This window comes from Oculina patagonica, chromosome 3, assembly GCF_052425735.1.
Source record: "Oculina patagonica isolate OP01 chromosome 3, crgOcupat, whole genome shotgun sequence".
Classification (NCBI taxonomy): Eukaryota; Metazoa; Cnidaria; class Anthozoa; order Scleractinia; family Oculinidae; genus Oculina; species Oculina patagonica.
In genome coordinates, this window is record NC_135760.1 from 3,483,030 (window position 1) to 3,497,826 (window position 14,797).

At 40.5% G+C, this 14,797-nt stretch overlaps 1 protein-coding gene across 1 annotated transcript; it reads right to left on the reverse strand.

The window, feature by feature from the left end:
• Positions 1–2,052: 2,052 nt before the first annotated feature.
• On the reverse strand, positions 2,053–7,849 carry LOC144646238 (uncharacterized). Its single transcript, XM_078505778.1, has 5 exons — positions 7,637–7,849; positions 4,458–4,592; positions 3,948–4,046; positions 3,063–3,252; positions 2,053–2,724 (listed from the first exon to the last, which is right to left on the reverse strand). Exons 1-4 carry the CDS (start codon positions 7,785–7,787, stop codon positions 3,074–3,076), a joined length of 564 nt encoding a protein of 187 aa, XP_078361904.1. The 5' UTR covers positions 7,788–7,849; the 3' UTR covers positions 2,053–2,724; positions 3,063–3,073.
• Between the last annotated feature and the right edge of the window lie 6,948 nt (positions 7,850–14,797).

The window sequence follows — 14,797 nt, forward strand, 5'->3', positions numbered from 1 at the left end:
TTTAGCTTAATAAAACTAATTGGGGACACTATTTATAACACAGACAATAGTCTGTTTTTAAACACAGACAAGTAGTTATCTTTGAATATGCTCCACAGAATTGGATAACTATGCATACTTCCAAAGAAACTAACTGTTCAGCGAATAGACCGCAAAGGTGCTACTGAATACATGTTGCCAAATTGCAGTGTACATTTTTCCAGCAAACTAATAAACACATCTAGCAGGGTAGCAAAATACACGACCAACTTGTATATTTGTTGGAGAGGACAGTTTAATTTAAGGGTTGAGCTATCTAATAAATATGTATGCATTGAACCATTAAAGTATAAATAATGCGAGGTGTTCTTATGAGTAAGATATGGGATTGACTTAATAGAGTACGCAATTAATCCTCCCATTGCAAATATCAGTGGTTGTTTGCCTGGATCCAGTTATTTTCTTAACAGCCTGCATTCTAGGTCATGAATTGCTAACATAGGGTTTTAGAGTTGGGAAAGAAAGCCGCGAAAGCCTGCTAATGATTTTTCCAGACTGTTTTCTCTTTTATGTTTGGTAGACTGGGAAGCCCTAATTTAATCGTTGTTCCGGGGTAAGGCGTTCTGCTGCAATTTTTAATCAATGATTTTCTAAGAAACCTCCGTTCTGGGTCATAAAATTTATCAAAATTGCGTTGTAGAGTTGAGAAAGAACGCCGAAAATGAATTTTCTAGATTGTTTTCTCTTTTATGTTTGGTAGACTGGGAAGCGCCAAAATAATTGTCACTCCGGGGTAAGGCGTTCTGCTGGAATTTTCATCGCCCGCCAATATAGTGAGAGGGACAGGGGCGGGAAGCTAGAAATAAGGTTGCGCAGGAGACGAGAGGGCGGGATGCAGGATTATCAAGGTAGCGGGAACCTATATGTATTGCATAGAAGTAAAGCCCCGGCTAAACGATCAAACACTTTCGTCCAACATCGTGTTTGTCGCACACAACATGGAGTGGCTAAACGGGCAAACAATGTTTGATCAAACATCGAACAAAGTGAGCCCACGTAACCACGTATTACCGCTGAAATTATGGCGCGACGTCACATAGATTCGGTTTCTGATTGGTTGCTTTTTCCCGCTTGGTTTTGCTTTGTTTGCAGAGGTGGTTTGATCGTTTAGCTGAGGCTTAAAAGTCCCGGCTAAACGATTGCAAACAAAACAAGCCTAAGCGGGAAAAAGCAACTAATGAGTCCCGTTGAGGTAATCAACTAATAAAGAACCAGCGAATAAGAAACGTATTTTGATCAACACTGCTGAAGCGTACAACGAAACGTAATTTCGTCATACTGCAGGGTTTGAAGACTTTCAAGGAAGTTTCGAAGATGTTTGAACCAACTTACCCTGCGCTCGCGATATTTTCGGCACCAAAACATGGGGGGCTGAGGTCCCTCCCACCCCTCCCCCCGACCCCCCATTTTTTTTAGGGGGGGGGTAACTACCATGCTCTACAAACAAAGACGGGCAACATAAGTACCGTAAAATTCCGGTTATTAGCCCCTCCCCCCCCCCCCCGCTTATAGGCCCATCTACCTGGAAACAACCAAAAAAGATTATACCCCCCCCCCCGGATATAAGCCCCCCTCTGACGGATGACAGTACTGAACAGCTGACTCGTCCCCAGTCGTCTTCATACAGCACGCGGCAAAGATACGCGTGCTATATGAAGACGACTGGGGACGAGTCAGACTGAACAGGGCTAAATGTTGCTTTATTATGCGTTTTGAACTTAAAAACATTTTTCGATCAACACTCCCGATCCCGTGGCCCGTTTCGGAACGGTTTTTTTATTCCGCTTATAAGCCCTCCAGGATATTAGGCCCTCCACTTATAAGCCCACCCAAAAACCCTTATGAAGTTGTATAAGCCCAGGGCTTATAACCGGAATTTTACGAGGGGACCCCACTTTTTTATTTTAATTAAAATTTAAGTCCCCTTGAGGTAATCAACACTGAAGTAGGAAAAGTTTGGTTGAAAATCTATGTTCAGTTCTATTTCGGGGCAATGACCTTAAAGGGTTAATGACAAAATAAATCAGTCACAGTTTATTTCGTGTATTAACCAAAATTTATTACAGCTTTTTATAAATGCAACAAAACAAAACCTCTTATAAATAACGAAATCTCTTATGTTGTCTTGCTCTAAAAAGAGCTTCACATTTTCTTAACATTTTGTAAATTTAAAATTGTTTTTACTTCTTTACAGCGCTTCTTGACGGGTTTCACTTTTCTCTTCTTATTTCAAAGATAATTTTAAAAACATGTATGGTTTGTAATATTATATAAACGACGACGTTATTTATGTGATTTGAATAACAGCAGACTGCTGTCGACTGTAATAAGTGTTAAATAACAGTAGAAGTAAATAACATCAAAACAAAGCTATTTGAAAATCAACACAAAATTATTGAAAATCTACAGTTCTAACTGGAACACGACTCTTTCGTTGCTACAGCTAGTTCGCAGAGTCGAAGCATGCTAAATTACCTTTAATCAAATGGAGAAGCTATTCAAAATCATTCTTTTCATAACAACACTTTCTCGCTATTGGCGATGTTTTTACTTTTCGTTCAAAACTCCGCGATATAGCGACAAGCGTTTACGTAATCTCCAACCTTCTGCCTCAGTCCCGGTCATTGTCAGATGGAAAGATGAATTAAATCTCTGTCGAAATGCTGTTGCAGTGAGCCTCAAAATCTGAAAGTGAAACAACAGTCGCTGATTAAACAAACGTAAAATCTTTATCCCTCAAACGAAAGTGAAAAATGGAATCTTTAGATAGGAGATAATGTCTTTGCTATAAGACGTAAGTGTCTAAAGCTCGAGGTCTAGCCCGAATCTCAACCGTCTTCTTTTGTTGCTTACTAATGATGATGATGATGATGAGAGTGCTAGTATCTCCATGGCAATAACTACTTGTAAGGTAGTTCATGGTGTTGCCTATTGAGAGAGCCGCTAGTATAGGCAACCCTGGGACTACAGGTAACAACACAGACGACATGCAAAATCATAAAAAGAAATTTCCCTGAACTTACTTTTTATCAAATCACAGTTTGCTCCAGTCGCCCATGCTGACCCTCTGTCCTTTTATTTTCACTCTTCTCTTTTCGGTACACTTGCCACAAGTTAACGGGCAGTGCAGTTGCATGAACGCTGTGTTTTCTGACTTTCTTGAATTGCAGAATCGCTTGAATCGGCGGCACAGATGCAGATGATCTTTGCATTCTATAACAGAGGAGGGGACAAATCAAATAAAGCTATAGCTAGGGCCAGATCAAACGGAAGACCGCTACACGATTGGCCACTCGACTCTCGTGCCCGGGGGGGTTGGGATTTTCCTAAAAATTTGGTTGGGTGTTTGATCAGTCCGACCTTGTTACGACTTCCCGGTCATATGCGTTATTGACACTGAGCTTGGGAGAACTATGTTCTATTACTGGATTTAAGATGTCACTGCTCAGTAGCAACAAGTAGTACCGCAAAGCAGGTGCCAAGTTGCAAAGGAACCAAGTTTCAAATTGTAAATTGCTTTTTATAATCTTTCTTTCTTTACATTTTGCTCAGTTAGGGAGATGGTAAAAACTATGGTACTCAGACAGGAACCACCACTCTGCAGAAATACAGGTGGTCTCGTAACTAATGATGTCCCCCCCCCCCCCCCGCCCCCACTCTATCGGGAGGAAAAGCTAAGAAAAAATATTCAAACATCCTTGTGCCATTTATCCAGCAATGCAAGCTTCATTCACACCTAATATAAAAGTCATAACTCAAATTTTGAGGCCAATAATTTTTGTCCATTTGGCTGATCAGACAGGTGGTATCTTGCACAGCCCCCCTCCACCCCACCCCTACACAAGGTGGGGTCGAGTACACTTGTTATGACCACTTCCCTTATTGTGTTGTTATTCTACTGATCTTACCCGGGCAGCCTGTTTTGCCATAGAGATCCCCTCTGGGCGTGTAAACATCCCAACAGCAGCCAAACTGGCTTGTCCTGCAGCCTTGCTGAGGTTCTCCACCTAAACATAATATAGTGAGTTATTGTCAACATACAAATTCTCCTTGCTTTTCTCTATTCATTTCTAAAGCATTCTTAAGCTCCCCTACATAGATGCTCTTTGGGCTGGGTGGAAAGTTTAGATTGTGTGACAAGCCTAAAAGGCGTGACTGAGGTGAATGGAGCAATTGACACAACATCAACATCGAAGAAAGTGCCTGTCCTTAGTAGAATGTTACAAAACAGTGTTCGGACTAAATTTTTAGAATTTAATGATATGATAACTCTCCGCAAATTAAGGTACTATCTTCTTTTAGATGTTCAAAGATGACGTTTTTCATGGGTTAAGGTGCGTAACACTAATTTCAGAACAGTTTAAGCCAAAAATCTGCGAAATCCCCGTGACACAGTCCCTTTAAATTGCGTTACTTACAGTAATGACAAGTCTTGGCGCAGCTTCTCTCAAGCTTGACTCTTAACTCCCCGACGTCAACGTGGCACACTTTTACTCCAAGTTCCTTGACAAGTTTGGCGCAAGTCGCATTTGCCTTTGGTTCGTCTTTGCACTCTGTGAGTATCAAAAAGGAAAATGTTAAATTAGGGAGGTCCTAAAAATATCCATGACCTCCCCGTGGAGGATCATCGAAAAATTCCGAGAGGAAATGGGGCCTTCAGGACCAAAATTTTTTAAGTTAAGTGCGAACCTAAACTAGAATTTCCAGAGGAGAGGAGGGGGAAAACCATTAACAATTCGTTATCCTCCCTCTTCCCTCGACCCAACCTACTACGTTTTTCAATTCCAAGTTGGCGGTCAGGTATGAGAACAAACTTAGCCAGCAATCGCCTACCATAAACGCCTGCACAGCAAGCTACATTCCTTGCCTTTTGCCTTTGCATTTGAAAGTAAATAGGAAATACGAGAAACTTAAGCCTTAAAAGTGTCAATTGGCACATAAATTACTTGGCCAATATTTGTCCAATTGATTTGAAAGTTTGGCATCAATATTGTCTTGAAAAGATCTGCATTTAGAAAGCATACAATTGTTCCTCCCCCTATTTGTGACATGATTGACCACCCCTATAACTTTTGAAACTTTTTTGCCTGATACAATTGTGGTATGCAACATAACTGAAATTAACCACTACACTGAGAACTGCACAATAAGATATAGTTAAAGGGTATACCTAAAATTTACGGAGATAAACAACTTTTTGAATATTTTTCTTTTTAATGTTTTAACTCATTTCTTCCAAAGCTTTAACATTCTCCTTATTTGCAAAAGTGTGTTATGTAATTTACTGATCAACACCTTTCAAATGGTGTCTCATACATGGATATCTGGTTTATAAAAATACCACTTGCCTTAGGGGGGTAAAGGGTTAAAAGACAATTTAACTATGTGGCCTGTTTTATGTCGCATGAGAAGAGTACAATACCTTGATTCTTTTAAGTTATTTTACTCACGTGAATTTTTTTAACGCGCACGAGAGCAAGCAGCGAAGTCGCGACAACGAGTGGCGAAACCGCGAGGGACAACCTCAACAAAACCGCCAGCTACGCAGGATATTCAAGTCTCGATAAAGATCGCAATCATGCTTAACTGCTTCCAATAAATTCTTATCGACGTTTAATATATTTTCTACTTGCTGAAAAGCAAATCGTATTGGACGTCGAAGCGTTTCCTTCAAAGACAATGTCCAGCTCAGAGTATTTTGCGATCTGTTTTGTTTCATGTGCTAAACTGTCAACATATTTCTTCTGTCATCGAAAACAACGCGAATTGCGAAAACGTGGTAACTCTCGTTTCTTTTTTGACCTTCACCTTACAGAAGATTTTCGCTACTTTTTGAACTAAAATCTAATCTAAACTCGGTCGCGTTAGGGCTACAACTCAGTACGGTGAGCCAGGTTGCACACATTTGTGTTTAAGGCAGGAAAGGCCTTCTGAACTCGTAATTATCCCACAAACAAGACAGTGTAAAAACAAACGTACGTCCTTTTATGTCGACGAAATTTTTTTTTTTTTTTTCAAAAATTGTCCCATTTGTTGCCTTCTCGGTGAAAAAAAAACTTTATAGGATATTTGCAAGTAAGTATGGGCTCGTAAATGCACCGAGATCAGTAACATCATGGACATTGGTGCCTGGTGCAAAAGGAACTAGTCTCTAAATGAAAATGTTTCTCATATCACTGCATATCAGCAAACTAAAATGGTACTTTACTAAGATAGCTCATAATTTCAAACTTATCGCTTCTTCGCACTTGAACCAGCACCAAACTTCCACTCTATCGATCAAACTTTGTGCGTAGCAAGCGTTTCAGTGATAAACTTATGTTTGATCTTGTTTTGATTTTAAAGCCTTTTGCCACATTGTTTTATTTCGTTTATACTACAATCTCTCAATTTTCCTCATCTTTTTTTCCTTCCTTGCCCAAAACGATTAAATCACGATTAAACGATTTTCAGTTATACCATGATTATGTAATGCAGTAATTCCGGCCCTTCCCTGCTGGCTTAATAAAAGGTAAGCTAGAACGTGCTAAGGTTTCATAGTTTTAATTCTTGATTCAGGATTTCCCTTGTATTTTTACGACGCTGCGGTGTCTTAATTTATAAGGTCGGTAGAAAGGTCAGTTGCGTAATCAGTGGAACTATTGGTCAAAATTGAGTAAAGAACGCTTTTTTCGAGTCTTTACAACCTGTACAAGACGTCTAATGGGAAGCTATAAGTAGCGTTTTACCGAAGGAGAAAATCGTCATTTTTTTCGTAAACGAGCCACGTACCCAGGCCACATCCCTCAGGGGGTAAAGAGTTAAAAGACAATTTAACTATGTGGCCTGTTTTACATGAGTAGAGTACAATACCTTGGCTCTGAGTTATTTCACTCACGTGAATATTTTTAACGCGCACGAGAGCAAGCGGCGAAGCCGCGACAACGAGTGACAAAACCGCTAGGGGCAACCTTAACAAAACCGCCAGCTACGCAGGGTATTCAAGTCGTAAGTCTCGATAAAGATCTCAATCATGCTTAACTGCATCCAATAAATTTTTATCGACGAAATCTTTTCTACTTGCTGAAAAGCAAATGGTATTGGACGTCAAAGCGTTTCCTTCAAAGACAATGTCCAGCTCAGAGTATTTTGCGGTCTGTTTTGTTTTATGTGCTAAACTGTCAACATACTTCTTTTGTCATCGAAAACAACGCCAAACTGCGAAAACGTGGTAACTTTCGTTTCTTTTTTGACCTTCACCTTATAAAGAATTTCGCTACTTTTTGCACTAAAATCAAATCTAAAATCGATCGCCTTTAATAGGGCTACAACCTTAACTCGATACGGTGAGAGTTTCGAAGGCAGGAAAGGCCCTTGAACTTGTAATTATCCCACAAGCAAGACAGTGTAAAAATACTGAACGTATGTCCTATTACGTCGACGAAATTCTTTTTTTTAAAAACAAAATTGTCCCATTTGTTGCCTTCTCGGTGAAAAAAAAACTTTATAGGATATTTACAAGTCAGTCTAAGCTCGTTTGTGATTTTAATGCGTCGAGATCAGTAAAATCATGAACATTGGTGCAAAAGCAGGCGCAAAAGAGTCAACAGTTACGTACCTTTTCTCATGATCCTTCCGGAGCTGTACCTCGTCGCAGGTCTTCTGTTGTAAGTCCTACGTGAAGAGGACCGTTGTTGTCCAAGAACTTCACAGAGTAACAGAGCTACGACCAAGAGGTGCAGCAAGGATATCTTCATTTGACTCGCCATGCTTCGATCTTTTAAGTTGTTGATTCCTCTGTTGCTTCCACTCGTCTGCTGAAAAACAGAAATCATTAGCGGCTTTATATTGCGTGGAAGGGGGCGTAGGGGAATGATTGGCTCGCAGACGTGACACGGAGCCATTCTACGCGTGTTCAGTTTAGGAATGTTTTGACAGGAGCACGTCTTGCAAAACATGCCAGACGGCTAAATTGACTAAAAATATACCTTTCCCCGCTCGTGCTTAAAAACGGCCGCCAGTTAGGACGTCAAGAGGTCAACTATTTTATTTATTTCATTGCTGAAATTACATAAGAACCTTCGGCAACTTCATTTTTGTTGATTTATGGTATATTCTAGACGTTTGTATTTGTTTGCTTAGCCCTGCTATTTATATGCCTCGGTGCTTACGTTAATATCTTCCGTCGAAGATCGCTTAAATGTTTTGCTCTGTCCAACATGAACTTTCCCACAGTACAGGAATGTTGAAATCGACAGTGATTCATTTTAAGCAAGATTTTTACCGCAGTGTGAATTCCGGCTTTAATTCCCGAACTTCAGCGCCCTTGGAAATTTGTCTGGAAAGTCTTCCAAACAGTCAATCAATCAAGCAGGCTTAAAAAAAAGTCTCGTATTCATTTTTTCTCTATTTATGGTAGTCTTTAAGTGTGATTAACGTCGAGGGCCCTTGTCCTGCTGTGTGTGTGTGTTTGTTTTCCTTTCTTACATATTTTTATTGTTTGTTTATAATAAAACGACCGAACATGCCTGTCACATTTTCGCGGTCATTTCAAATAAAATTTCAAAAATTCTGTCGTTCAAGTCTTTGGGAAATAACAAACTCAGACTGTTGCATGTTGATAAACTTTTCTTCTAGTATTTTCGCCTTATTACCTGTAGTCTGGGAATGGATCGCCTTTTTCGGCAAATCTTGAGTAACTAGGTAAAAGTTTTCTCTTACGTCTTGACGTAATTCGCTTATGACCCTGCACGTAGTAGCCAACGGGTATCGGCCCAACACAAAACGCCCTCCTTTTGCAAAAGTAATCAAGATAAGCAAGCGAATATCAAGCCCTCCTCTCATCGCTGCTCTGATTACTTAAAATCTGCTTTATACAGCAATTGCAATCCATTGATTAAGATTAAAATGTTGGTTATGATGGCTTCTAAATTGATTCTAAAATTTCTTGCAAGGGAAACCTTAGAGTATCCCCATATGGAATGCTTCTTTCGTTTTCGCAGTTCGTTTAAGGCTATACGTCTTTACGATGCGTTATTTGTGACCTTGGATCCCACAAAACGTTTTCAACCATCCAGTGGTTTATTCTCGAACCGCTAATCGTTGCTAATCGAATGAAATTAAACCAGATTAACATCTAAAGTGAGGGTTCCGTTTACTCACTACGTGAAGTCTTTTTCCGACCACAAAAGAATAAGGGGTCGCCTTCTTCGTAAAACAAACATGATAATATTTTAATCCGGCAGTAGTGTTTACGTACGCCACAAAGATCACGAAACTTGGAAACACGCAATGGCATTGGGTTTATGCTTTGTGTTTTCAATTTATTGGTACTAATAGAAAGAAATGTCGTGCGTCGTTATCTAAAATACGTTTCTTCTGTATGCGCTCACAGAAATCTTCAAACTAACAGCTATTTGAGAACAAAAATATCTGAAAACCTCAAGGCAACAGAACTTGACCCGTTTTCCCCTCCCAGAAATAATGCCGATACAATTGGCCTAAGTGTTTTTTTTTTTTTTTTTCAGCATATGCTTTCTTAGCAAAATCTGATAAATTGCCGGAAAATAAATCTATAAAGATAGACGTACAGTGTTCTTGGATGAGAGCCCTGCCTGAATTATCACTCCCACCCCCTTCCCGCCATAGTAGACAAAAGACATCCGTTTTAGTTTAGTAATGTGTTGTGCTGTTTGCAGTAGATGCTTTTTTGGTAGCAAAATCTGATAAATTGAAAGTCAGTCTTTTAATTACTTCATAAAGATCAACGTGAACAATTTTAAAATATAGTGTTTTCTTGAATGATATCCCTTCCTGAGCTAATCGCACAATTTCGTTTGTTGTTATTTGTTCGTTTGTTTCTCTTCAAGCTTTCGATCTGGAGGCAATGTCTTTTCATTTTTTGTTTTCGTCGTTATAACCGCTGGATCATTTTCCATGGTTCATGCATGGCGCCGAATTGCGCGAATACTTGTAATTGAATACTTGCAAATACTTGTGAAGATGTAATAAATCGCCCCTATGATATCTTTCCCAGCAGGATTAGGTGAACCCATCCCACGAAAACTGCTCAGTAGCTTAGACTTTACCCCATATAATAACCTCAAATAACTATATTTTTTAATCCTTTCACTCCCAGAATCAAACCTCAGGAAATCCTGGTATGAAAAGAAAACTTTTCAGGAGTATTTCATAGGGTACTTTTTATTATGCAATATAGTGTGGTTGTAATGATAGTGTGTGTCCATTCAAATCAAAGCTTTTGAACATGCAATACTTTTATGTGATACTGTTACTGTAGTCCTTCAAGGGGGCCTTCCGGGAAACTCTCCCTGTACGCGCTACCACAGGTACCCCAAGCTCTATGGGAGATATAGACCGTGTGACCTTTGTTCAGCGTTGTGTGAGTGTTGTAATTTGAGCGTCAGGGCGCGGGCGGCCGTTGCGTAACAGCGAAATTATAAGGATTTGTATGGGAAATAACGATTCCTGCTTTAATTTTATAATGCGAACTAATTTTTAATTAAAAAACCCTACCTAAAATCCTCTGTCTGTTGTTCTTTCTCCTATGTGGTTTTTGGAGCGATTTAGCGCGATTCCAGTGAGTTTTATAGAGAGAAAGGCAATGGAACTAAAACTCACTGGAATCGCGCTAAATCGCTCCAAAAACAACATAGGAGAAAGAACAACAGACAGAGGACTTTAGGTAGGTTTTTTTTAAATTAAAAATTAGTTCGCAATTTTAAATTAAAGCAGGAATCGTTATTTCCCATAAAAATCCTTATTATTTCGCTGTAACGCAACGGCCGCCCGCGCCCTGACGCTCAAATTACAACACTCACACAACGCTGAACAAAGGTCACACGGTCTATATCTCCCATAGAGCTTGGGGTACCTGTGGCGCTACCTAAATAGAAGTCCCGGGAACCTATATTTCACTGTAAAGCTAATAAAGTGTAGAATCCGAAATCTCTTTTGATCGTTTATGTAACTCATTAGTCGCCATTCAGATGGATGTTTATTAGTGTTTATAGTTGTACTAGGTGGTACAATAGAGGGTGACCATCCCGTTCAGTTTTAAAATAGCTATAATAGACTAAGCCATGTTGCTCAACTGTTGGGTCCGCCATTCCGGTTCCAACTGTTACTTTTAAAGATCAAGTGTATCTAAGTTGTTCCCTATTGATTCTAAATAGTTTTCATTCATCAAAGATAACTGGCATTCTTAATATACTAGTATCCCATCGTGTCGCAACATTATGATAGCTAAGAATTGCATTGTTACCCTTGCCTAACGAAATGATGAATGTACTTGCCTATCATCGCGCACACCTAAGTGTTAGTAAGCGATAAGAGAGAAGTGCTTTACGTTCAATTAGCTCGTTTCTAGACAATTTGTATCAAGTTTTCCGACATTCCGACAACAAAGTGCTTTCATCGGAGACTATAAAGTGCAAATTGCAATATCTTAAGTCGGGTTTATTCCACAAGGGACTGGTCTCTAAATGAAAATGTTTTAAATTTCATATCACTGCATATCAGCAAACTAAAATGATACTCGCACACTTCTTTACTTAGATAGCTCATAATTTCAAACTTATCGCTTCTTCGCACTTGAACCAACACCAGACTTCCACTCTATCGATCAAACTTTATGCACTAGCGAGCGTTTCAGTGATAAACTTGTGTTTGATCTTGTTTTGATTTTAAAGCCTTTTGCCACATTGTTTTATTTTGTTTATACTACAATCTCTCAATTTTCCTCATCTTTTTTCCTTCCTTGCCCCAAAACGTTTAAATCAGATTAATACGATGACTAGTTATGCAATGATTCCGGCCCTTCCTGAAAGGCTGGCTTGAACGTGCTAAGGTTTTATAGTTTTAATTTTGATTCAGGAATTCTCGTAGTATTTTTACGACGCTACGGTGTCTGTAATTAATAAGGGAAGGTACGTTTTCTTTATTGGGGGGGGGGTGGGTCGGGGCCTCAGAGGGGAGGGTCATCAGTAACATTTTTACAAATTGGGGAGGGCTAAACCTGTTTTTTTTTTTTTTTACAGGAAGGGGAGGGTTACACTTTGTTTCGGCATTGAAAAAAAATTAACAAGAAAAAAACATAAATAGTGGCAACAAACATAACATGAACAACGCATGGTTTGAAAAAAGACCCTAAAATGTCTTCTTCGTTTCACAACGCTTTCATTACCCTTCAGTTCGTGAGACAGACCGCCATTTTGTTTCCAAAGCATGTGCTTTTCCATGTAGGCTCTAAAGAAAAAAGGACTAGATCTTGGGCCAGCGTAGCCTGTTCCAGGCGTTCGGTTTATAGTTGGGAAGCGGCGCGAGAAGGACCCCCTCCCCATTTTTTTTGCTCGCCGTTCCTCGCGCCGCTTCCCAACTAACCGAACGCCTGGAACAGGCTAGGACCAGCGCAGAATTCAATACTCACGGTCAGTGGCCGAATTGAACCTAAAGGCTCGCCTTGCTTATGGTTTTCGGGCTTTTCCTCGGTCAACACCTTATATACGCGCGCTTCTTCTTTGAGACTACGTGTTTGACATGTGTTTCTGGCGTTTTCGAATTTACAAACAACATCATAATAACTATAGAAAAAATGTCCGACACCCTAAAAAAAAAAAGGCTCGATGTCAATCAAGCGCCTAGCACCCTGAAGCCACAAACGTTTTTTCCACTCATGAAACTTACTTGTTGCTGAAAAGCGAATGAGAGACGCAAACTGTTTCGCGCATACGTAGATTAAATTTGTCGTTCATTATTACTAGTCAATCGACTGAAAAATGTAGCAGATTAATATAAACGGCTTTTTCGGCTCGAGTGAATAAAAGGTGTTAGAACCACACCTCCGAAATTCGATAATAAATCTTCTCGCACCCTCAATCTCTCGGACCTCCCGATAGCTCGAAGTCGTTTCCCTCGAATTTGCTTCACTAATTCAACCCTACAATTTTTCCCTCGATTTCTGTAACTTCCTATTCTCTCTAACCCTTTTTCGTTTCCTTTGGACGTTCAAGAAGGACTCTCCTGCAAGCCCCGCCACAAGCAAATGTATGGAAAAGATACGTATGACTTCTGAAGGCAGCGTAAGATGGTACGATCTTTCCTTACAAAATGCGCAATGTCAGCGACGAGAACTGTATCGTCTAGATCAAGCCTACATTTTGCTTACGAAATTATATCAGGACCGAAGAAATACGCATGTGATCCAAGTGATGCCGCATGCGGTAAACAACAATCGTGGCATCCATTCTCACGAAGAAAACAAAACGTCTACAGTGTCATAGTCAAACTTACCAAGCAGTACTGAAGTCGATTTTTCTTCGGCTTGCTTCAGGCCTTAAGTTTCCACTGCAAAAATCGTCGTCCTCAGTAGAATGAAAACACCACTTGGCCTGGATATGGTTATGTGTCCTGCGGGTAATGTCACAGATATTTATATTAAGCTGGCGGTGCTATAAACGGAACACAGCTCATTTCCTGGACCCCTAGAGTTGCGATGTTTTTTAAAATGTGACCTGTTCCCAAACTGCGTCCTCTGACTGAGACCGAGCCGGACATCAGCATCGACAGTCTCTGTTTGTTGTTTGCCGTGTCCGTTCTAGAAGAAACTCGTTTATTTTTTAAGCTTCCCCAATCGTATGGGGGGGGGGGGGGGCAAAAAAGATTACGTTGCGGGTCCAAAGAGCGTTGGTGTAAGAGTTTTCCAGTCCTTTCCAGGAAACCCATGAAAAACGTGACCAAATGAAAAATGGTGACAACCAGTTTTCACTACCAGTAAACCTGACCAGTAAACATGTGACTCACGCTAAGTCGATTTTTTTATTTACCTGAATGTAAGCAAAAAGAAACTTCATACCATTGGGCCGCCTTAAACAAATAACATATTAGTTGCTGTTTTATCCTGGGTTTACCAGGAGAGAGCCTTTAGACAGTTAGAAAGCAGCTGCAGTACGTGCCAGAATCTGGTCTGGCTCTGTCAAGAACAGTAAACAGAGGGTGGTCAATTTCAAGTTGTCCGCGTGGGAAAATAGTTGGCTTTTGGATCATGAGATAGCCTCCTACGTAGCCTGCGTGGCCGGCGTTCAAAGGGGAAGGAGAAGGGGAGTTCGAGCGCGAAGCGCGAGGTGCGAGGAGAGAGCGCGCACCTCACGCACCTCACGCTCGAACTCCCCTTCTCCTTCCCCTTTGAACGCAGGCTACCTCCTACGCAGACGTTCTTAGGGCTCGGCACTAAGAACGTCCGAGCCCTAAGAACGTCTGCGTAGGAAGCTAATCATGAGACGGATCGCCGCCGTTGGGGAGGATTGCGTGTAGGGACGGAATAGAGAGAGAAAGAGCAATCGTCTTTGGTTGACGTTGCTTGTTAGGTTTTTAGTTCGCACGAGAATTTCGTTATTCGCGCATTCCACCTCACGCCTACAGAGAGACCAAAGAATATGGATTTAGAACTGGCGTTTGGCCAGGAAATATCCCACTTGCAAAAAAATTTAAACCAGCTGTGATGGGACTATGGTAAACTTGCCTGGAGGTGGCGAGGGGTGAAGTCGGATTGCCAAACCAGATCAAACAAGGCCGGAATGATCCTAAGGTCAAAAGGTGCCGATTGCTATTAAATCTAGTTTCGTGCTGAGTTATTGCTTTGAACACGTTTCTCACCATTTTTTTTTTTCACTGATTTTAAAATAACAGCTGACCCAGGGTGGTAAAGGGATTATGCGTGACGCGTTATTTGGGCAAAAACAAGCCCGGAAAATGTAAAAAC